At 43.1% G+C, this 24,365-nt stretch overlaps 1 protein-coding gene across 7 annotated transcripts in view; it reads left to right on the plus strand.

Moving 5' to 3' along the window:
* LOC310680970 (uncharacterized protein) overlaps window positions 1-24,365 on the plus strand; it is a 133,548-nt gene that overhangs the window by 50,298 nt on the left and 58,885 nt on the right. The window contains exons 4-5 of one of the 7 annotated variants that reach the window (XM_083448251.1): window positions 278-844; window positions 11,157-11,833. The exons of 3 other annotated variants lie outside the window; for them this stretch is intronic. In XM_083448251.1, the coding sequence (XP_083304377.1) occupies window positions 278-405 (128 nt within the window). In that variant the 3' untranslated portion in view covers window positions 406-844; window positions 11,157-11,833. Of the gene's footprint in view, window positions 1-277; window positions 1,207-5,586; window positions 5,717-11,156; window positions 11,834-24,365 lie in introns of those variants that run through there. 3 more of the 7 variants (XR_014513026.1, XR_014513027.1, XR_014513032.1) reach the window with 3 other exon arrangements.

The following is a 24,365-nucleotide window of genomic DNA, read 5'->3' on the forward strand; positions in this document are numbered from 1 at the left end:
TCCTCTTTATCCTGGTCTTTAGCCATTAAATAATATTAGGCTTGTTAAAGCCGAGGGGGCTGTTATTTTATCATTATGCTGTCTATTATTGTGATTTTTATTTTGTATTTATTAGTGTGCTCCCTAATGGAGAATCAGCTTTACCTCTTGCAAAGTTTTAAGTTTATATGGTTTACCAGCAGATAAAGTTCAATAGTGAAAGATCCTGTCAGTTTTCAGATTAGTTAGCCAGCGGCCCAGAAAGATTCCCGAATGCTTAAATTCTTTTTTTCAACAGAATTTGGCATCCTGTCCAGATTGACACCTCATACTGTTGCAGCAGCTGTCAGAGCAATAGGACTCTTGACAACCAGGAAGGAAGCACTGTGCCTAGCCAAAAACAGGGAAGGAAGTAAATCTCTGTGAGATCAGAGGATGCAGTTGTAGATTGCAGCCTGAGGGATTCCTAAGCAAAACTGTCTGTCATTGTTGTGAACCTTTTGACTTCACTGAACAAAGGAAGTTAACCTTGCTCCCAGTCATCTAGTTTAGCTGGGTCTATAGAGGGTTTCCCCAGCTCTTTCTGGAAAAACCAGCAGTTACTGAACCTGCCACCTCCTCCACACATGGATGAAGCTTGACACCTGAGCTTCAGGTTCAAATGTGGGCTCATGTAATTGTTAAAAAGCTGTTGTGCACTTGGAAATGTGGCGGGGCCTCTGCAGAGTGGGTTTCTCCACCTACTTGCACTTGGCTGGCTCTTCAGGAAACCTATAATCATGTGCTGCACTTGGCTGATCTCTTGATTATACCTTCGTTACCTGATGCTGACACAAGGACACTGAAAAGCACGCACGTTCTCGAGGTGGGTACTCAGGTTTACCTCACATGGATTATTGTTACCTGCCAAAACAGCTTCAGTAGCCTGCCCTACAGCTGGCGACAAAAGATTGTGAAAATGGCAGATAACATTTCTTCCTACCCTTTTGGTATATTGTAATTTCACTAACCAGGAATATTTATAAGCCCGGGTGTGGTCTAAAGTAGGGGTGGCAAAACCTTTTCAGCCTGAGGGCTGCACAACCTTCTGAGGGCAACATAACAGTGTTGGGCAGGGGCAGAGGCAAACGTGAGTGGAGTAATAAATGTAAACTGTTAAGTTGTGGGTGAACATATCAGACCACACAGCGATTCTTCAAACAGCTCTTGTTTATTCACAGGCCAGAACAGAACTGAACTGAAGGGTTCAGCCAGCCTGCTTATATAGAGCTCCACTTTCTGTAACTATCCAATCACTGAACGTCACTTTCAATTCCTTATTTGCATATGTGGACCTGACTGAAAACTATCTACAGTGTCCCCCTGCTGGCCCAGGGTGAGAACTTCAGTACATAACATAAACTTTACCTGCGCACAGCACTCAACACTCACACAGCCCTCCTGTCTTCCATTCAAGCAAGTAAGAGCCACTATCAGAGTTCAAGCACGCATTCCATCTAGGAAAAACATAGCGGGATGTACATAAGGAGCGCTTTTTGTAGTGCTATTTTTCTCACCATGCATGCCTCCCTCTTTCTCTTAGAATAGCAACTGAGAGGTTCCGGAACTAAGTTCTGGTGAGTCTCCCCTAAAAAAAAGCCCTGATGCTGACCTAAAGACGACATTGTGGCAGTTTTGGTCCTGCTGCTGTTGTCAGCGAAACCATGGTTTGACTTAGCTCAACCTGGGCAAGGTTTGTCTTCTTCCTTTGCTCCACCTGCAGCAAAGTTTTGTTCTTGAGTTTACAACTTGGAGGAGACAAGCTAAGCCAAACCATGGCTTAGAAGCAGGAGACTGGGGAGGAGTGCAGGAACCTCCATCTCTTCCAGGAGCCCTCACGCTTAATGTGTTTACATTAAGTCATGGTTTGGCTTTGTGTTATGTGCAAGCCAGCTTATAGGAAAAAGCATAATACTCTTGATAATGTGGGAAGTCAATTGCCATTTCACTTGCCTTTCTGTATCTGGAAACAGCCTAAATCTCTGCCTATATTTAAGGTGGAACTAAGCAGTACACGAAGGGATGCCCAAAAATGGTCTGTCTAATTTTTAAGGACAGTGACTTGGAGACAACATTCTGAAAAAGGAACAAAGTACAACATTCAGATATCTGGGCATCATTTGTAAGGTGCCACTCTTCATTGGTTCTTTAATTCAGCTTTAGGCTGGGCTAAGCTAGCTAAACCACAGAGAAGGGTAAATGCTGTAGGAAAATAATAGCAGGGCTCATCTTTGTTCCATTTTAAGACATGTTCGGTTTTTGTTTTCTCTTTTCCTAATCCTTACATTAAGCATGGAGTGGGGGTGATGTTTGGCCAGCCAATCCAGCATAAATGTCCAGGGCACAGGTTCAGTTTATTGCCAGTTGTTTTCAGGTAAAGATCATCAAGGAAGTCACAAGGCCAGTTCCATGGTTGAAGCCTTCAGGCAGTGCTGGATTTACGTATAAGCTAAACAAGCTATAGTTTAGGGCCCCACTTTCGGGGGGGGGGGGACAACAAAAGAAAAAAAACACTGGATGTACATTTCCAAAGTATAAGATAAAAAAGCAATAAAATAAAACCTACATACAGCAACAGTGTTTTGTAGGCTCTTATTTATGTGCAAATGGCTTTAGATACCTATCAGGTCCACAAATTACCCTATAGCATATATTCAACACAAAAAACAGCAACAATTTGTTGTTGACAAAGGATAGCTTGACATATAAAGGGCCCTATTACCTTCAGTAGCTTAGGGCCGCATCGAACCTAAATCTGGCCCTGCCTGCAGGTAATAAACCTGTGGACCTCCAAATGCTGGATTCCAACTCCTATTAGACCCTGTCAGCATGGCCAATGGTCAGGGATGATGGGAACTGTCATTGAAGAACATATGGAGGGCCAAAGTTTTCCCATCCTGAATGCAGTCAGTAATACAAACTTCTTGGTAGTCAATGATGCCTGTTAAGTGTTGTCTGGAAGCAAATGGTTTCTTCAGTTTTGTTCAACAGATCTATAATTATTTCTTTGCACTGGCCATGTATCAGACTTAGGCATAACTGTTAAGCCATTGAATGAAACAAGTTGGGAGAGTCGCATTGATGCGGCTATCATCTTGGAAGTATATATGATGCTTTAATAGAGATGCTTGATGACACAAGCCTAAACGGTTTATCTGGAAATACTTCCTGAACTGAAGCTAAGGCCTATCTGATGCAGATTATAAGTTCAAATTTATGGTATCCCTTGTTGCATGGTACATCCTTCTTGAAGTCAATCTTTCAACCAAGCTTCTATAAAACAAGGAAGCTGATTTAAATTAAGCTACAAGCCAATTGCAAGTAACCAAGAATTGCCTTATGGCCTGCAGGTGTGATGATAGATGCTACTGAGCAAGTTTTGGTAGATGCTACTGCTCAAACCTCCAGTCAATCATGAAGCTTACTAGGTGACCTTTGTCCTGTTACTGTCAGATAGGCCTACCTTGAAGGGTCACAGTGAGAATTAAATGAAGAGGGAAAGAAGCATGTGTATCTCATTGCTCAAAAGATTTTGATAGTCTTATTAAAAATAATAAACAATGTTAACCTTGTATGCTGGCTTAGATTGGCAGCCACTGAGCTCTAGGACTGGAAATGGTGATTTGTAGGTTATTAATCTCCTGCCAACCTAGCAGTTCGAAAGCATGTCAAAGTGCAAGTAGATAACCTTCCGGCGGGAAGGTAAACAGTGTTTCCGTGCGCTGCTCTGGTTTGCCAGAAGCAGCTTAGTCATGCTGGCCACATGACCTGGAAGCTGTACGCCGGCTCCCTTGGCCAATAAAGCGAGATGAGCGCCGCAACCCCAGAGTCGATCACGACTGGACCTAATGGTCAGGGGTCCCTTTACCTTTAATCAATGAAGAGACTGAGCCTCATATTTGCTATCTACTGTTGCCCCGCAGAGCCGTATACAGATTTCAGCCCTCTCCTCTAGCCTTCGGGGAGAAACACACACAGACACACACACACACACAATTTCTGGGAACCAGATGTTGTCAGGGCCTGCTTTTGTGCTCCTTGTTGTAATATTGTTGTGTCTGGGAGCACCAGTGTCGACAGGTTCATGCTGGAAACTGAATTGTTGCCATGCTCCATTATTTGGCTAGAGGCTGTTGTGTCTCTAGACAAACCAGTTTTGCAGGGTTTTTAAGCTGGATGCTGGAGAATCTAAAATTGCCCCCATAAACACGGCTGGCGCTGCAGTTTTGGTTGGAGTGACAGTAGCAGGCACTTATTGGAATAATGCCCATGACCAGTAAAGCAAGAGCAAGGTTTGCAGCACCTTACAAGCACCTTTACTATGGCATAAACTTTCATGGTCTAGTGTCCACTTCGTCTGAATGAGGCAGGAAGTGTAATCCTCGGTTGTCGGTGTATATAGACCGTGGTGTGTGGGTGTGGAAGCAGTGCGATCAGGGGAAAATGAAATGTAAAAAAGTACAGATAGTGACAATTCATTTAGGACTAGAATGCATGCAAAATAAGCATAGCAACCCTTTCCTAAAGAAGCGAAAGGTGATAAAAACACTCAACTTATTAATGCGGAGTTAATATAACCACTGTGGTGGAACACTGTATGCTCTCTTTGCATACATTCCTTCTATACATTGGGATTGTCACATTTCATTTTCCTCTGACCTTGTTGCTCGGTACTTGCAGCTGAGGGTGTTACTCCATGCCTCTGATGAAGCGAGCAACAAATTCGTTCTTACTGTTTCCCCTGCAACACAGATGACTCTTCTGAAAACCATGGCCAGAGCATAAGAAGAGCCCAGCTGGATGAAGCCAAAGACCCATCTAGCCCTAAGGTCCCGTTTGCACATCGGCCAGCCACATGCCTATGAGAAAGATGCAAGCAGAACCTCAGTGCAACAGACATGATCAGAAAACGGTATTTGGAGGCTTACTGCCTCCAGTGGTGGAGGTACAGCATAGCCATAGTGGCTAGTATCTCCTCACAGTCTTATCCTCCATGAACTTGTCTTTTAAAGCCATCCAAGTTGGTAGCCATCACTTCCTCTAGTTGGTGAGGACCGACAATAACCATTCTCCCTGCAACGTTCAGAGTAATTCATAGGAGCCAACTCCAAGGGGGCAAGGGGTCTTCAGCAGCCCCACCATAAAATATTTGAAGGGGCATTGCCATTCAACTGGTGTGCATGCACTGTGTCATGTGACCAGTTATGGGGGGGCTTACCTGCTCCCCCAATATTTTATTCAGGTTTGCACCACCTGTATCTGATACATTTTAAAATAAATAAATATTCACCCAGGTATTATTCATCTTTAAAAGAAAAGGGAGTGGGAAACCATGCAAACCATCCCTTGCATGTGAAATTGATGAAGCAGGACTTGCTTGCTAGCCAGGCTTTTAGTTACCTCAGCCTAATAGTGCCTGTTATTGGGAAGGGGGGAGGGAATCCAGAGGAGGCAGGGTCCTCCTCCCACAGCAGCAGTTCTCTGCATCCCCCATGATGTTTGAATAACTTGCATCCTGCCAGTCCCACTACAGCAGTCTGGGTGACAGTCTCTTCCATTCCCCCACAGAAATAACTGTCTGCAATACAATCCCCAAGGTCCCAGCTTCCTGGGCCACCACTCATTCCCCACCGAATTGCTGTGGCATCACCGGGCTTGTGATCATCTTCATCCCTCCTGCCTACCACCTGCTCTGCCCTTTCATTGTTTATTCAGCATCTTGGCTAGCAGCAGCAGCATTCTGCCGATGTGTTAGCTAAACAAAAGCCCTTCTCAAGACTTTGGTGCTGTGTCAATAAATCGGGTGTTGCATTCAGAGGTGCCACAGATTGAAGTTTAGAAGAGAAGAGGCTCCCTCCAAAGACGAGGGCGTGTGAGTAAGCGTGCCGGGCTTAACAGCTTTTCCTTCTCCCCAGTGGCGATTGCAACAGGATTGCAACAGCCCAGCCTAGCTGAGCCACTGCACGTAGTACAGATGTGTCTGCAGTGCTAACTTCGAGAGAAGACACGAGGCAGGGATTCTCACAATGGTTTCCTGAGCTCTGATAGCAGCCTGGTTTTCACTGGAAGAATTCCTTCCCCTGCTCATTGTACTCTTAAGGCTTTGTGGAGTTTGCTCAAGTTCGAGAAAGAGGACAAGCTACCTGAGTGGTTTATCACAAGCAGCCCTGGCTTGAAAGTGTGCTTGTCACTTCCTTATTTAGTTTGCATTTCCTGCCTCTGCCGTGCATGGTGAAATTCAACATAATAATTTTAAAATATTTCTCCTAATATTGGTTCCACAATAATAACACAAGACTGTTGCTGAGTCAAAAGAGTGATTCAAAGGCACCTGAATCCCAATGTATGTCTGCTCAGAAATAAATCCCATGCTGTTCAGTGAGGCTTACTCCCAGGTAAGTGTGTATAAGGCATCAAATACACTCAGTAGCCTGGAACACCTTTCCCAGCCCCAGTAGCTAAGGGCCATGACAGAGAGCAATCTCCAACAAAGTCTTGTTTCCTGGGTGGAACTCGGTTATTGGCATCCCCCCCCCCACATTAGTTGTTCAACTTCCCTTTTCTGATAGCTACTTGGTAAATTTTATTTCCGTTACAGAGGTTGGAAGCTGCCTTATACTGAATTGCAAGGGCAGCCCTAGACATTTTGCTGCCTGAAGCAAAATGTCCCGCTCAGCTTCCTCCTAAAGTCAATAATGACAGAGACAGACACAACTCGCCAGGGAGGGCAAGCCACAAATGGGGAACCATGGAAAAGGCCCTGTCAAGTGTCAATGACAACCAAAAATAGAAGCCACCTATTTTTGACAACACAGGAAGTGTTTCGGGCAGCAGTTGTGGGGAAGTGAAATGGAAGATGCTGGGATGTCAGGGTTTCTAGAAGGATGCTCTGAGTGCAATAAGCTTCCCAGTATAATTACTGCAAATTCATTTTAATGTGACTATATATTCATGAGTAAAACTCTAATGTGATGGCATCATAACTGGCATGTCCACATTCACTCATCTTTTTGGATTGATCTCATTTCCTTGCTGCTTACTGGAAGCAGAAGCAAAACTCTGACCTGTCTTTTTTCATCCTAACCCACCTCAAGAACCATGTTTGGTATGAGTGAACACTGTCCTCTGGGTAGACAGCTTGTGGCAATGGCCCAGTTAATATGTCCCAAGTGGAGCAGTCACATAGCACCCTACCCCCTGCCTCTGGCCCTGTGTGGAGCAGTTCCACAGTCACAGAACATATCAGCCAATAGAACTATGCCACAGGTTAATATCCACATCACAAGGAATACCATAATGTTAGAAGAAGAAAGGAGGAAGGCATTGGTGAAACTCAACACGAGTTCCATCATGATACTCATTTGCATTAAGTCAATAGGTGAGGGACACGTTCTGGGTCACCGCCTCAAAGGGTGTGCACTTAAGATAACACAGTCAGATTCCAAGATATCTACATGGTCTATTGGTTGCGTAGCATGAAGATAAGATGCACATTTGTGCTACATATATGGTAGTGCTTTCCGTTTGAGAAATGGTTTTGTGTATTCACCTTTGACCACCATTACCAGTGTGTCATGCCTTCAGCTCTGTTTGCTTTTGAAAACTTCATTTATACTGCCCTGACCTATTCTAGATAAATGGGCTCTTGGAAAAGGCTTAAAAGAAATAGCAAGGCAAAGTTCCATGCATTTTACCAGAATGTAGAGCATGACCTCTCTCCACCACTGTAATCCAGAACAAAACTCTTAAGGTTGCACAAGGTCAACAAAAACCCAGCAAAAGGAAATGCTTATTAGACACATGCATGGTTTTATCTGTGGAACTGCCCTAGGATGTATTCTGCCCACCTAACATATATGGTTAGAATCCATGACTGCCAAAAATGCAGTCTTCATTTCCAGAGATAGGCTATCTTTGACTGTTGCTTCCTAGAATTCCTCCATCTCACCCTCATTGTTGATAGAAAGCTAACATTGAGCAAGAACCGGTCTGACTCAACACAGCAGTCCTTGTCTTCTTGAACAGCTTCCTTCCTCCTATAAGATCATAATGGTAGTTTGAGGATCCGCACTGAAGTTCATTCTTACAATCCAGCCAATTAAATGAGGTGGTTGTCCTAACGAAAGGCATAGTTTGAACTAATGAACACTTCAAAAAATTTACTTCCCAAGGACAAGCGGTTGTGAGCAGTTGCCTCCCTTCGTTTTTCCACTACATTATTTTATCATCCCAATCTACAGACACATGCACACTCCAAAGCCTTAGTTTTCTCTAAAGCTAGAATCCCAAAAGTTGGCTCAAAAACCATTCCAAGTGAGTGAGAGGAAGCTGGGGGGCGGGAATGAGGCTGTTTGTGAAATGGCAGATTCTCTGTCACTTCCAGGTACGAAACAGCAGCAGACAAATCTGGCAAGACAGAAATCAGTCACCCACAGATTGGATTTCTCCCAAGAGCTGCCTGTTGCTTCCTGCTGGTTGTATGAGGAGGAAACGAATGAATATTGTGTTGGAGATGTTATTGTAGTGCCAAGAGATGCTTAGGAAATCTTGGTATGAAGCAGAAAATGTCAGTATTATTGGCAGAGGCCAACAAAACGTTTCTTTGCATGTTCTTCCTTTTCATGGTACCATCGTAGTGGAATGTAACACCTCAATGGTGCAAGCTTTCCTAGGAGTGAAGTTAGTTAAAAATGTAAGGCAGTCAAGATTATAGTTTTTTATTCTCCTTTCACACCTTGGAGGGGGGTGGGACTGTTTGGACTCAACATATAGCATCTGTTCCAAATCAGTTAGTAAAGATTCAGTTTCAACTTACCTTTTTGTCTTTTTTTTGTTTTTAATTAAACCTGGTGACAATTGTAGGTGACAATTTAGCTTTAGCAAATTAAAAATGCTGACCAGAATTGGCAACTGCTTATACCAACTGCTCAAGGGACATGATCAGGTACATTGCCTCTCTCATGCCTCACAATTATATCCTGAACAGTAGTGAGGACTACTTGGCAGGCGAGGCAAACACACAAAGCAATATATCCATTGGAATTTTGCACACTGCTTCCAGTGAAAGAGCAATGACGGGGTGGCACTAGAGGTCTCCATTCTGGGAGCACCACCTGACTCCACCATCACACATGCTAGCATATCTCCATAATCATTGGGACCCCATGTTTCAGAAACATCTTCTCTAGTATTATGCTATAATACACAGGCCTCTGGATTGCTGCCAACCATCACTACACTTTCGGCAGGTGAGGGACTATCCTTTGCAATCTCACAAATTAAGTTTTTAAACAACAGATCCGTGCTGCTCATTGCAATTTGACATTTCACAAATCAAAAGAGATGCAGACAACATTCTGGAGAAAACAATAAATGACACAAGCAATATAATAAGTCATTATATGCTCTGCTCAGACCACAATCCAAACAGTATCTGATCATTATTTACAGAACTGTGTTAAAACTCTGGTCTCTTTGGGATAATAGATGAGTTGGGTCACTTCAATGTATAAAATAGTTTGCAATATTCAGCATATATAATTTGTTTCCTTTCCATTCTTTATGGAAGTCAAAAGGAAATTGGTCAAATAACTAACTGATATTAAGAACAGTTTGTCTCTTTGCTGCTTCAGATTCTTAAATCTGCAGCCTCTAAGTTTTTTGTTTGTTATCACTGTAATCATTGTAATCTAAAATACTAAGAGGTGTGGTTTCATTTCTTCACTGCAGGATTAGTATGCACACAGAGGGACTAACCTGTTGTGCATTTTCTAAACTAGAACCACTTTTGCATTTAGAGAACAATAAATTAACTATACAATAGCCTGGTCCCAGAATCAATGAAGGGCTCTCTCGTCCAATCTAAGCCTGCCCAGTCACACTGATTGTTGCTCCATGTTTTCCTGACCACACAGGAAACAGCCTTCTCAGAATTTGGAATTCTTTCCCCTGGGAAGCCTGTTTGTCGTCTTCCTGCTGTTCTGATGTAAAGGATGTTTGAAAATCATTCTTCCAAATGACACTTGGAAGCATAGTACTGGCTGCCACTGTATTTGCAGTATCTGCTGCTGCTGCTCGTTGCTTTAAATAATTTTACTGCTTTTTTATGCTTTTCAGGTTTGTGTTAGCATTTGTTTTGGCTTTGTACCAGGTGGAATAGAAATGCTAATTATTAACAGCAACTACTACAATACAAAACACTGAAAAATATGGATGATTGCACAGTAATGAACTCTGATCCATAATACCAAGGTAGAGTTGTGGCCTGCTTCTCCAAGGGTTGTTTCCAAATCAAAAAAAGTAACCTTGATTGTTTTGCTTGGTTTCTTGCAGTTGTGATACTGAAGTGAATCTCCATTACTGGGTAGCATACCCTCCAGCATGTTGGGTCCCAAAACTGGGGTGTGTGTCTTCCTGTCTGAGCTCCCACACAAGTCATGTGACCCACACAGGACCACAGAGCCCAAAAGACATGCTTTTTAGGGCAGTGCTCTCACGGCACCCCAAAACACACATTTTTGGGGCAGTGTGTGAGATTGCGCTCCCCAAAAAAACTTTTTTCTGGGGCGAGATCTCGGCACAAAATTGCACAAGATCATGGTGCCCCAAATGGCTGCCATACTCTCACAGGAAATAATGGGATGTCCCATGGTTTTCCGGGATACTTGTGGGGTATGGGGTAATAGGCAGGCTGTTTATGTCTCAGGTCTGTCTTCCCACAGGCAGAATTGGAGTAGAAAGCTAGAAACAATGGTAGCCCATGGTGCTAAGAGCTGGAGTCAGGATCCATTTGGAACTTGAGGAACAGGTGAGGGAGTCTGGGCTGAGAAAGGTAGTTTAAGCAGCAGAGGCATCCGGACTTGCTTGCCTACGTCACCAAAAGTATATATTTTTAAAATGTGCAGTACTGGAACATAGGAAGCTGCCTTATATTGAGTTGGATCATCTTTTCCTGCATCTAGTTGACTACTGCCTGCACTGATTAGCAGTAGCTCTCCAGGGTTTCAAACAGAAGTATTTTCCAGCCCTATCTAGAGATGCCAGAGATTGAATCAGGGACCTTTTGCCTACAAAGCTCGTGTTGAACCGCTACAAAGCTGTGGCCCTTCCCTGACTGGAATTTGATCTATCCTACACAGGGCTATACATGGCTGCTGGCCAATCAGGAGTCAAAAAGGAGCTGCCATAAGGACGACCCAGATAAATTTGCGTGGAACTTTGAACGCTTGAAATGAGCCATACGAATGCTGAGTATGATGATCTTCCTACTTACCAGGCTTTCTACAGTAGCTGTCAGTAAGGCCTTCAAGTCTAGAAAATTCCAGATGAAAGTCCCACAGGGGCCCATAATCTGGACTGAGACTATCACAGGCCTGAAGTCTCACCAACTTGTTGTTGAGAAGTGGAAGTCCCGCTCCAAAAGAGCAGAAGGGGATGTCCCACAGTGCACAACACACAGCTACAGTTACCTTGCTGAAGCCCTTTCCGCTGACCCTACACCTCCAACAACCTGGCGATTTGACCACAAGGCTCCCATGAGCCGTCTGTGAGTCTTGACCCACCATTTGGGGATCGCTGACACATGCAACGTTCAGAAACGAGAGAGTTTCACTGAAAGCTGTACCCTGGAAATGAACTCCACTAATCAACTGTTCATGATTCCAACAGATGTTTCTGTTTATCAGACAATTGGATCCTCATGTTCAACCCCTGTGTTCTCTCCCCCCTCCTTCCTCTTTTAAGACAAGAAGCAAATGCCACTACACATCTGAAGCTTCAGAAACTTGCCATATGATACGAGGAACAAATTGCTAAGCCAGTCAGTAATGCTAAGGTTTGAAGTGGTGGTCCATCAAAGCTGCAGCAGGAAAAAAAAGGAGTGCTTGGGATGGGGGGGGGGTGCTGTACTACATCTCTGCGGTTTTGTTCATAGTGTGTCTGGAATTTTGAAACATCAAATGGACTCTGAGTAAACTTTCTTTTTCCTTTTTCAGAAGTATTGTTTTAGGGTGCAGAGATAATGTTCTGTGATTATTATTATTATTCTAAAAAAAGGAAATGAGTCTTGGTTTGGTCAAAACCACAACTACAAAAGGAGGTTATTGTTTCTCATGATCCTCTGCAATCTCACATCTCATGAGAAAGTACTCACTTGGGTGACCAGAACACCATGAAATATCGAAGCAAAACTTTTGCTTTGTTTTTTGCAGAGACCTCGTAAAAATCGGGGCTTTCTTGTGAGCTTCTCTTCTATTTAGGAATGACTAATCTGTGCGCAGGATCAGTTTCTGTCACATCACTCCGAAGAGGAGCGAAATGTCTGATGGCTCAAAAGGATGTGGTTTAACCGCATGCCACCAAAACCAAAGATGAGGAGCGAAGACTAAACACCTGTTGGGCCCAACACAACAAAGTGATTCAGTTCTGCAGGCACTGGAGACAGAATTTCCTTGGAAATATAATCCTTGGAAATAAGTTAGCTCTTGCACAAACAGCTTTCAGTGACTAATGCCAAAGGTACTCCACTCTCTGCCCCCGCTTTCACTTCTGATCCGTCATCAATTGTTTCCTGAGTTTATCTTGGCGGAGTAGCTCAGTTCAGGAACGCATTACTATTCACAGTGCACAACTGAACAACTTAAAGGTAGGGTTCCCCACCCCTAACACTGAGCTGTAATAACTGGCAGCACCTACAGACCACCGGGGCCTGTCCTAATAGGTTTTTGATGCTTAAGGCTGAAAATCTGAATAGAGACCTCAGGCCGTGATTTATTTATTTATCCCAATTTATATGCTGCTTGATTAAAAAGCATACTACAAGCTCCAAGCAGTTTACATAAAATAATATAAAAATAGTCATCAGAAAAGACCGATAAAACCTTACTGAGAAAAGAAGACATAATAAAATTATCAAAATATAGATATGATCAACAAATATATAACAAATATATATATTTCATATCTGGGTAGGCTTGCCTAAACAGAAAGGTTTTTAGCAGTCAATAGACATAGTACAAAAATAGGTGCCTGCCTGGTTTTAATAGGCAGTGATGCATACCTTCTCTTGTGTGACAAGAGACAGTATTAAAGTCATTTGTTTAATTGCAAGCTCACTTTTTAGAAGACCTAAGTACAGGAACAAAAAAATAATGTGTGTTTTGTCAAGCGAAAAGCAAGAGAAAACACATATAAATTTTTAAGTGTTGCTTGCCTGGGGTGGCACTTGCCCCCTACCCATCCCTGGCACCGCCATGACTACCCAAAGGCATGTCAACTCTCCAGCAGAGAAGCAGAGTACCTGAAGGTCAGCATAGCTCCAAGCCAAGGCTTTCTTGCCAGCACTCAGATGAGGGACAGGGCTCAGGCTGTGAGCAGGCCTGCTTTTCTTTTTTGCTTTTTCAGGCACATCAAAGCTCAGGCCAGAGTCAAAGCAGCACCTGTCTTCCTTGGGAGTTATCCTAGGTCCTGAAGGACCTGCCCTTGCTTTCTGGAGCCTGTACTAGCTAATTGTTGTTGTGTGACTTCCAGCTCAGTCCCCTGTGGGATGGCAGCCTGGTTGAAACAGGATACATGGTGCGTGTGAATTCTCCCTTGGTATGCCAGCCACACTAATATAATAGCTTTGCTCCTGATATGCTAAGAGGCTCCTGAATCCTTGTGACAAGGCAAGGCTATGCTCTTTTAGCTGATTTCTTTTTTTGGATAAGATATACTACAGGATATTCTAAAGAAACAGTCAAATCAAATGGTTCTTTAAAACCAACCGTAGCATTTCCCTAAAGGATAAAAGAGAGGGGACCATCCAGATGAGATAAGGGGCCACTAACCTGTTTTTCCAGAAGCAAGGTCCATTGTGTTCAGTGGGATCTATTTCCATGGAAGTGTGCATGATTCTAGCTAAGATCCCGTACTCCATGAAAAACATTTTCATTTACCCAGTCATTTTTTTTTGACTGAATGATATTCCCAACAACCTGAAATTATTAGCTGTGGGGCAGATGTGATTGTTTTTAGATGTTCTTAATCATTCTTAAATGTTTTAAATAAGTTTTTATTTTATCTTCAGTTGTATTGTTTTACTACTCTGATGCCTTGCCTGGGCTCCTTTGGGAGGAAAGGCGGGAGAGACATTTAATTGAAGAATTAAAATAAACAAAAGTTGAAACAATTCACTTTCTTTCTTTTTTTAATTTTAAATTTTTATTGGAATTTTATTTGCAACATAACACAACCCCCCACCCCCAATACACATTAAACGTGAACATAACGTACAGTGAACATAACATACAACAATACGAACAACCAAATAAAAGACTTCCTTTATCCTGTATCTGGCCTCCTTATTTACTTCTTATAAACTGTGCCCTTTATTAATAATTATTAAGATTTTTCTAATTATAACTTAAATAGCCACAAAGTCTCCTGCAGTCATTAATCGAAACAAGTCAAGGTATGTATTTTAGGGCGCTGTTTTGTGAAGTATTCTCTGCATTTCCCCCATGCTTTTTGAAACTCTTGTCTAGTGTGATCTCTAATTGCCTCTGTTAATCTAGCCAGTTCAATATACTCTTAACATTTTATTTTGCCATTCCTTTTTGAAACAATTCACTTTCTACTGTCTCTCCAACTGCTGTTTGAAATATTTGGGATGGGAAATGCTGCTCTTGTTCCGCTACTAGAAAAAGCCCCAAGAGCTGGGTGACTTATACTTGGTGCTGTGGAGATTGAAGGCATCTTTTGTGACTCATGCTGAACTGTCAAGATCATCCAGCAGCAGCCTCTGTTTAGTGGGCCAGGCATCCACTCACTGCTGAATGTGTGCCAGCAGCTGGCATGAGGACTGGGAGCCCTGAGAGGCTGTTTCATTGCTCAGGCCACTGGCACTTCCTTTTGGTGGTTGCCTTCCTGCCGGAAGGCTTGGTTCTTCGGCTGTGTTTTACTTTTTCTTTTGCACATTTGGATCCTGAAAGTTTGATTCAGACTTTTCTGTTTCCTGTTCAATTTATGGCTCTGTTTTTGCTGATGATTAGGCCCCAGAACCAGCTGTTCTGCTGATGAAGATGTCCTCAATTAATTCTAGCCTGTCTGGTTTTCCAGGAAGTCCGTTTGTCTCCCCCAGCCCCCTTCTCTTGTCATCCCTGACTGAAATTTATCAGAGCCGCAGCAGGCAGGAAATTTGCTTCTTTTACAAAAACATACTCCTCTGCTTCTTATTTTTATTGTTTTAATATTTTCCAGTGGTGGGGCTGGGAGACAAAACCTGCTTCCGCTTTAGAAAGCTCAGTTAACCTCTGAAGTGCTTGTTTCATTCATCACGGGTTGCTGCGGCTCCTGGTCACTTGCAATGGAATTCGTTTCCAGAGTAATCTGAAATTTGTGTTAGTGTTCAAACACACACGCACGGTGTGATCCTTCAAAGGCTTCCGCTGCCTCCAACTTCACGAAGTTCCCTTTGTTTCGAAGTCAGATTGCTGTACACATCCTTCCAGACTGATGGGCCTAAAACTCAATCTTTTGGTGTTCAGGGAATAAGGTTGGGTTTATCAGTTCCAGATATGTGTCCTGGGAGGTAGGCAGGGGCGATTAAAACTGGAATAATACAGTGGTACATCGGGTTAAGAACTTAATTCGTTCTGGAGGTCCATTCTTAACCTGAAACTGTTCTTAACCTGAAATACCACTTTAGCTAATGGGGCCTCCCGCTGCTGCCGCCGTACCACCGCCGCGCAATTTCTGTTCTCATCCTGAAGCAAAGTTCTTAACCTGAGGTACTATTTTTGATTTGGTGGAGTCTGTAACCTGAAGCGTCTGTAACCCGAGGTACCACTGTACTTCTGTGACAGACAGAAAACTGAAATTTGCTACAGATGTGCTCTAAGTGGGGGAAAGGCTGTCACTCAGCATGTAGAGCATCTCCTTTGCATGCAGAAAGTCCTGGTTTCACTCCCTGGCATTTTAGGGAGGGCTGGGAGACAACTCTGCCTGAAACCCTGGATACCTTCTCTGTATCATTCCCATTTCAGTATATATGCTGTCAAAGCGAGCATGATACCTCCTGCCTGTCAGTATAATACAACTCCCCTCCCATGTTCCGAAGGTACACCGAATATCAGAAAGTCAGATATTATTTTTGTTGGCATCTTTCTGTCTCGAGAGACAATGGAGTGCACTTCTAGGGGTGAAGTCAAACCACTGTGTTAGCAGTACGGAAGTGACCTGCCTGGGGCACAAGCCTCCTCATGGTCTCACTGATGTGGTCTAAAGGAAAGCAGAACAATACATTTGGCATTAGCTTGGCTGCAGGAATTGCTGGAAGGAGGCATACAAGGCATCATCGAGCCATCTTAGGGAGTCCATATTTGTGTAGGGTTTACTCCTTCGCCTTTTGTTCTCCCAAAGATATCTCACAAGGCAGCAGATGTTTAGGATCAGAGTTTTCCTTCTCCTAGATAGGCTACCTTCCCAGGTTGATGAGCCCCATCTGCCCATCACTTCCCTCTAAAGCACATGCAGAAACCACCTTCTTGACCATTAGACCCACTATTGGTCTCATCCAGTCAATCCACTGGAAGCTGTGTCTGTATGCAGGGGAAGTCCCAAACCTACTGAGGGCTTGAGATCCATCAGCTACCCTCACCTGGTTCAGCTAGCCAATCGAAGCTGTTCCTGGGGTGTGGCTGCTGTGTGGACAGCTTCTAGGAGCCACAGATTAGAGCTGAGTGGGGTGGGGACCAGTTGGGGGAGGGGACCTCATCCATTTGTCCTCTGGCACACAGCTACTTCCTTCGTTACCCTAATGACACATACTTAGGAGGCCATTACCAAGAAGCTGTCCTGGCTATTCCAGCAATTGAATCCTTGCTGAATGCAGGAATTACAAAGGACTCAAACCACACACAAACCCACAAACTCACAACAATATAGAGGGCAAGGTTAGCATCAACATTAGAGGAATGGACATTTAAGGATCACTTATATGCAAATAAATTTTGTTATGTGACTGGCCATGACAATGGTGTACAGGAGCCACTTTTGCTGAGATTCAATCCCATATGACTGGAGCTTATATATGAATGACATAGCCATATGTAGCGGCTGACTTTCGTAATATAGTGCCCAGAGTGAGAGCAAAATTGCCACACACACCCCCCCCCCGAATCTTATTTTCACAATAATTCCTTTTGGTACAGTTGCTTTTTATGGATTTTATCATTAGGTACCTTTATAAATGTAAGTGTTGTTATTGTCCGTTTGCATCCCTTGGCTTGGTGCCCTGTGCAGGGTAACTGCCCATGCCCCACTAAATCTGGCACTGCCATACAGACAGGGCAGATTGGAAGGTTCTTTCTATTCAAACTATTGGTGCCAAGGAGAGAGAAGCCATGATATACCCTGCCCATGTGGTTACGTCATTCCCCAAACCATGTAGGAGCACAAAACAGAAAAGCAGTTCCCATGTGGCTATAACAAAAATGGCATAGCCTTTCCCTCTTGATCACATCCATAACGCCCACATGAAGAAGAAGAAGAGTTTGGATTTGATATCCCGCCTTTCACTCCCTTTAAGGAGTCTCAAAGCGGCTAACATTCTCCTTTCCCTTCCTCCCCCACAACAAACACTCTGTGAGGTGAGTGGGGCTGAGAGACTTCAAAGAAGTGTGACTGGCCCAAGGTCACCCAGCAGCTGCATGTGGAGGAGCAGAGACGTGAACCCGGTTCCCCAGATTAGGAGTCTACCGCTCTTAACCACTACACCACACTGTGCCCCAAGTCTGCGGATCTGAATCTAGAACGTTTCCCCGGGTGGCTATTTCTCTTGCAAGACATAATGCAAAGCATAGGGGAAAGTAGAAGCAAATTTCAGTGTTTTCTGCTTCTTTTAAACTGCCTGAACTGAAGCCTGTATTATTTATGATATTTTGTGGTCATCCTTGAACCGTATCCCTTTGTAATAGCAACGGGGAGGTTTGGCTTGCACAATGGAGTCCCCCCCCCCCCGCCCATCTCTGAGGCTGAAGGGAATGGTTTAATGGCTTCCTTCTATTGTCTTATCTCTTGCTATCTTCTCCGCCACTAATGGTCTTTGTTAGAAATTTTATCGACAGTGTGTTTTTTGTTCCCGGAGAACAATAAAGTGAATACTGCTTAGCCAATCAGTTTGGAAAGTACATATGGAAATCTTTAGGATTGCAAAACAGCTCCAAAGGATATTAGTGTGCTGGTTGCTCCCAGCATAGCAAATATTTGGTTTGCGATAGAAACCAAATATACAGGATTAGGCCAAATAAGATTCCATCTGGGTGGAAATTCACATAGATTTATGCTGGCCTCATCGGATATCAGCCAGATAAGGGAATACTTCTCAAACATAGTCCTGTCCTGATCTGTCCTTTAAAGAAGGGAAAAGTTGCTATTTTCAGCACATAATACAAGGCCTGTGTCCACATTATAGATTTAAAGAACTAGTATACCAGTTTAAAGAGTCATGGCTTTCCCCCCAAATAAATCCGGGGAATAGTCGTTTGTTTAGGGTGCTGAAAGTTGTTAGGAGCTGCCTATTCTTCTCACAGAGTTACAATTTCCAAGGTTCCCTGGGGACAGGGATTGATGGCTAAACCACACTGGGAACTATAGCTCTGTGAGTGGAACTGGGATCTCCGAACAGCTCTCAGCAGCCTTTAGCAAGCTATGATTATCCCATGATTCTTGGGAGGAAGCTATGACTGTTGAAAGTGGTGTGATGCAGCTCTTAATGTATGATGGTCTAAGGCTCAAGCTACACTTTATGTTGACAGCCATATATAAAAGTAGATGGGATGATTTTAGAGCATAAGGGGTGAATTGGTGGGGGTTGCTAAACCGCCCTCTCCCACCTTCCACAACTTAAGGCCTAGGACCCTTGTACCTATGGGACTGTCTCTCCTGGTATGTCCCACGGAGGACCTTACGGTCTGCAAATAACAACACCCTGAAGATTCCGGGCCCCAGGGAGAGTAGACTGGCCTTGACCAGAGCCAGGGCCTTTTCGGCCGTGGCCCCAGCCTGGTGGAACACTCTCTCACAAGAGACCAAGGCCCTGTGAGATTTGACATCCTTCCACAGGGCCTGCAAGATGGAGCTGTTTTGCCAGGCCTTTGGTCAGGGTTCAGTCTGACTCATTTTCTCTTTGTATAAAAACAAGTATGAAGGAGGTTTCCCAGCCCGCACACAGGACCTTATAATATCAGTGGAAACAGTTGGTCCTGGCGAGTATTAACCACTTTCAATTTTAACCTGAGGATTGTCATTTGTCCAGTTTTAACTTTAACTTTAATTCATTTGAATTAATTTTGGGATGCATTTTAATCGAATGATTGCTTATTTTTATGCATATTATATTATTTATATGATGTTAGCCGCTCTTCTGGCCTGGGAGGGTGGGGTACAAATAAATTATATCCTCCTCCTCCTCATCATCATTCAATTTCATGAAAATTCCCTTCTAGGGGATCCTGAGCCTAGAAAAGGTCCAGACATGGAGAAAAGCAGACCTCCCAACACTTAGTCACTGCTGCTTACTGAGGAGGATAGGGAGGGGCAAGATGGTGGTGGGAGATCAGTGCAGTGCAAATGCATCAGCAGGAGCACTGGATTGGCACCGCTGGCGCATTTGCACCACTTTGACTTCCCTGACGCCTTGCCCCCCTCCCAGTAAACAGCAGCGACTCAGCTGTGAGGAGGTCAGCTGAGTGCTGTCGCCCCACCACTCCATCCACTACTGGGTTAACCTCCTTCATCCCCTAGTGCTGTGATTCTGATATGAATTCCCTCCTCCCCATCCCCAAGTCTGCTATTAAAACTAGTTTGGCTCTCATTGCATCATAAGCTCACTTCCACTTAATGTAAGCAATTAGATTTCAAGTGGCATTATTAATGAGGTGCAGACATTGATTTGCACCTACCCCCTATATGAGTGAGATAAACCACAGGCATTAACAGAAACCAGCTGGTAGCCACATTACTTTGCTATGACTTAATGTGCTTCTGTAATGATATTTTCCTTCTCCATCAACATTTTCCTGTGCCTTCATCTGTATATGTTTATGGGAAAGCAAGAAAAGTGTTGACATAGGATGAGAAGGCAGTTTGGGATCTGCTGTACATGGAAAAATAATAAATATTGTTTCTTAACACTCTCTTTTAAAAATGGTGACAGTTTAGTTTTTAAAATACAACTTACGGCATTAATCCAAGATTGTTGGTAGGGGGGAAATACCAGAAATCAGAAAATTATCACATTCATTTAATTCACATTCTGACCAGTATAAGCAACCTGTGGCTTAGTAGAAGCTTATACATTTTCATTACGATTTGGAGCAGGAGGGGAAATTTTATCTAGGGGTGATTTTAACGTGCAAGTCCCAAGTCATGTTAGTCACCAGTGAACTTCAGGGATCTTGGCAGGAAGATAAGGACCCCGTATATATTTTTTTCATTGGTATTGCCCCCGCCAAGCAAATTCACACGTGAAAAGAGGCTTTGTAGGTTTCCAAGGTCCTGACTTCACATTGTTTTCAGGTGGGGAGTGCTCCCCCAACCTTTGAATGACACAGTCCTTTTTTCAATTGGTGTTTCCAACTCATAGGGATACAGATATGTCAACCTACCCCCTCAGATGAAAAAGAAAACCAACAAGTTAAAGAGAAGGGGGTTTGGAATTCCTTAATTACACTATGCCACAACTGTTAACAACTACAGTGGTACCTCTGGTTACATACTTAATCCGTTCCAGAGGTCTGTTTTTAACCTGAAACTGTTCTTAACCTGAAGTACCACTTTAGCTAATGGGGCCTCCTGCTGCCGCTGCTGCAATATTTCTGTTCTCACCCTGAAGCAAAGTTCTTAACCTGAGGTAATATTTCTGGGTTAGCGGAGTCTGTAACCTGAAGCGTATGTAACCCGAGGTACCACAGTATTTTGTTGCTGTGCTTTGCTCAAGCATCATGAACACGCTTTGGAATGTTCTCTCACCTTAAGGACTTCTGGGAGGGAAAACACAGTGTAGGAATGTAAAAGTAGCTTGTTTTCAACCACTCATAGCTGTCTGCTTCTCTTCTTCACTGTGCTTCAGGGCAGACATTGGCTTTGTAGTACAAAGTGTGCCAGGCAGGACTACTGAAAGGACACGCGGTTCCAAGAAACACACATGAATGTCGTCTGTCCCCTCAGTTTGGCTGCTGACTACCAGAGTTGTTAGCATCTTGTCTGACACAGACCTGCACCTACCACCTGCCCCTTCAGTTTGCCAGCCACTGACTTGCACACTTCAGTTCTGGTCATCTTCTAGGGGTGGAGGAGAAATGCAATTCAGTACACATTTGAAGTCGAATCTATCAAATTCGCACTTTCCAAAACAATACACTTACTCAAAACACAGCTAATCTTTGATAGTCACACTTAATTTTGCAGTGTGGCTCTCCAACTGACATTTACAAAAATGCATATATTTTGGGAAGTGTGCAAATACTACTACTACTACTACTACTACTACTAATAATAATAATAATAATAATGGAGACAATAGTGAATATGACATACAAACGTGCATTATAGTAAGGAAAATTGCTTGCTGAAATTTACCCTCTCAGATGAAAAAGAAAAGGACTAATAGTCAAAACTGCATCTAAAATTGTGCTTATTACGACGTCACACTAAAATTCTGATTAATTTTCATAAGGAATTTTTTTAAAATGGAAAGTAAAGAAGGTGTTTTCTTTTCTTATTCAAGATAAGTAAATGTTATGACTTACTCAATATATTGTTCCATAGTTCTGCATCCAGGCTGCATTTTATATCCATATGCACTAGAGCCCCAATGCATATACCCCCCCACCCCCCCCAGTCTGAGATTAGGGATATAAAAAGGAAAAAAAAATAGCAACCATTTCTGGTAAATAGGAGGCATGAAATAGCACGTGGGATTGATACATAGGGGAATGTTCCTGTCTTTCACTCATTTTTTAAAAGAAAAGCAAAGTCCAGGGTGTCTTCAGTTGGCCAGCTGCTTGCAGGCTAGAGAACGGCCTGTTGTTGTCAGGCACGTTTCCATAGATCTTCAGTTTTATTGCTCTGCTGGGGCTACCTGGATGTGGGAAATTGGAATAAATACTCAAAGAGGATGTCTTTAGCTGGTATTTTCAGCCAAATTGATATGAGTCCAAGATTTAATACTTCCTCGCTTTCCACTAACCACATGTTATTGCGAACAACATGTTTTCAGGAAATTGGAAACCACTACAAATGCCGCACACTTTGAACTGGAACATCACCTCTTAATGTGGGAATCAAAAGGCACCTGAAGTCTCATTATGTCCCGTTTTCATCACAAGAGTGAGCTCCATTTATCAAACAGGAAAACTGAAGTGCGGAAAGGATACATTGTTCAGTGTTAATACTGTCGGTTGTGGAGTGCTGTCACAGGACTCCCACCCAGTGCCTTGGCTACAGCCTAGCTGCAAGGGCGCCTTTATTCCTTTAGAATTTACTACTTGATTATATATATATATATATATATATATATTCTTAATTTGAAAGCACATTCTTATTGGAAAGCCACATCCTTAACTTCAAACATGTAATAATTGTTAGAGAATGACTTAATAGGAAGTACAACCACTGATGTGATATGAGAAGAAATCTTGAATTGTTGGAGCGCTGGGGTGCAGTTGGTGGGAGCTGCAGGGCACCTATGCTTAAAGGCTGTGGTTTTTAGTGGGCTTTGTAGAAGGTGAAAGACTCTGAGGTTCATTATCAAGGCTTGAAAAAGGCTCGCATATTTATAAATGAGAGCAAAATCCTATGCATGTCTAATCTTATTAATAATAATTAACATTCACAAATAAGTCCCATTATGTTCAAAGCACTTCCTTCCAGGTAAGTGAGTCCGGGGTGGAAGTTTTAGTGCTCTAAGCAAATGGCTTTCGCCCAGTAAATCAGATCATCTACCACCATCCACCCTGAATAGATCAGAGGATCACCAGTGTACACTATACAAAACAACTCCCAAGTATTTACTCAACAGACCATGGGTATTTATTGACATTATTCATCTTACATAATTATTCCCTGCTTTTTCAGGCAAGCCTTCACAAAGCAGCATACAATAGCATAACAAAAACCAAGCAACCAAAACCAACCAACCAATAATAGCATCATTCTAATATGTCACAAATAAATACATACATATTATTTAAGAACATAAGAAGAGCCTGCAGGATCAAGGCAACGGACCAGCACTTTAGTCACACAGTGGCCTTTTGGAAGGCCAGGGGCAGGATCTGAGAACAACAGCTGTACTCTCCCCACCTGTGAATTCAGCCACTGGTATTGAGAGTCATTCTGCCTCTGATTGTGGGTGTATCATGTGGCACAGCAAGAAAGCCTCGGAGCACATGAGAATCTTTTGTCATCTTCTGAGTATTTATGGTGCCCTATAACAATGCCTAAACATGCCTGCCATGTTTTGAAATTGGTATTTTACATGCCTAGCCCCAGTAGCTTTGTTTGCTACCTCTGTGAACCAAGCACCTATTTATGTAACACCTGCAGGCATTTTAAACAGCTTTACTGTACATATAGTGAGCTGTTCATTCTCTCCCCCCCTTAAACAAATTTTGTTTTTGTAGAAGGACCTATAACGTCTCTGAACATAAAAGTATGCTCATAACCTAAGAGTAAGCTTCGATTAGCTTGTTCCAGATGTGGGGAGAGGGAAAAAACTGTTAGAAATCTCCAGATCTTAATATTTAATAAGTATGCTCAGTGGCTAAAGAAAGGAGAATAGAGAGTCATGGCAAGAGTAACTGAAATTAAAGTTGCAGCCATATGCACACTTATGCATACCATATGCAAAAGCCTTGGACGAGGCAAGAATGTGAGACAGATTACCTCACTTTGGAGGTATTTGGACTGCTTCTGAAGCAACTTGGGTCTGAAGTAGTCTGAGGTGATTGAATCTCTCTGGAAGCAGCAGCAGCAGCGATGCTCAAGGCTCCCAAAGAAATGGCTTTGAAGCCACCACTACTTGGGACATGGTGTCCCACTGCTCAGTGGGTGGCTAACAGGATTCATCCGCTCACAAGGGGCTACTATGCCTGCAAATTTCAGCCAGTTCTGCCAAACAATTAAAAAGATGCAGGTGTTTGTTGATGTCTCATATTAGTACAGTGGTACCTCAGGTTACATACGCTTCAGGTTACATATGCTTCAGGTTACAGACTCTGCTAATCCAGAAATAGTGCTTCAGGTTAAGAACTTTGCTTCAGGATGAGAACAGAAATCGGGCTCCAGTGGCGCGGCAGCAACAGGAG

Source organism: Podarcis tiliguerta, assembly GCF_965153285.1.
Source record: "Podarcis tiliguerta genome assembly, chromosome: 6".
NCBI classification, from domain to species: Eukaryota; Metazoa; Chordata; class Lepidosauria; order Squamata; family Lacertidae; genus Podarcis; species Podarcis tiliguerta.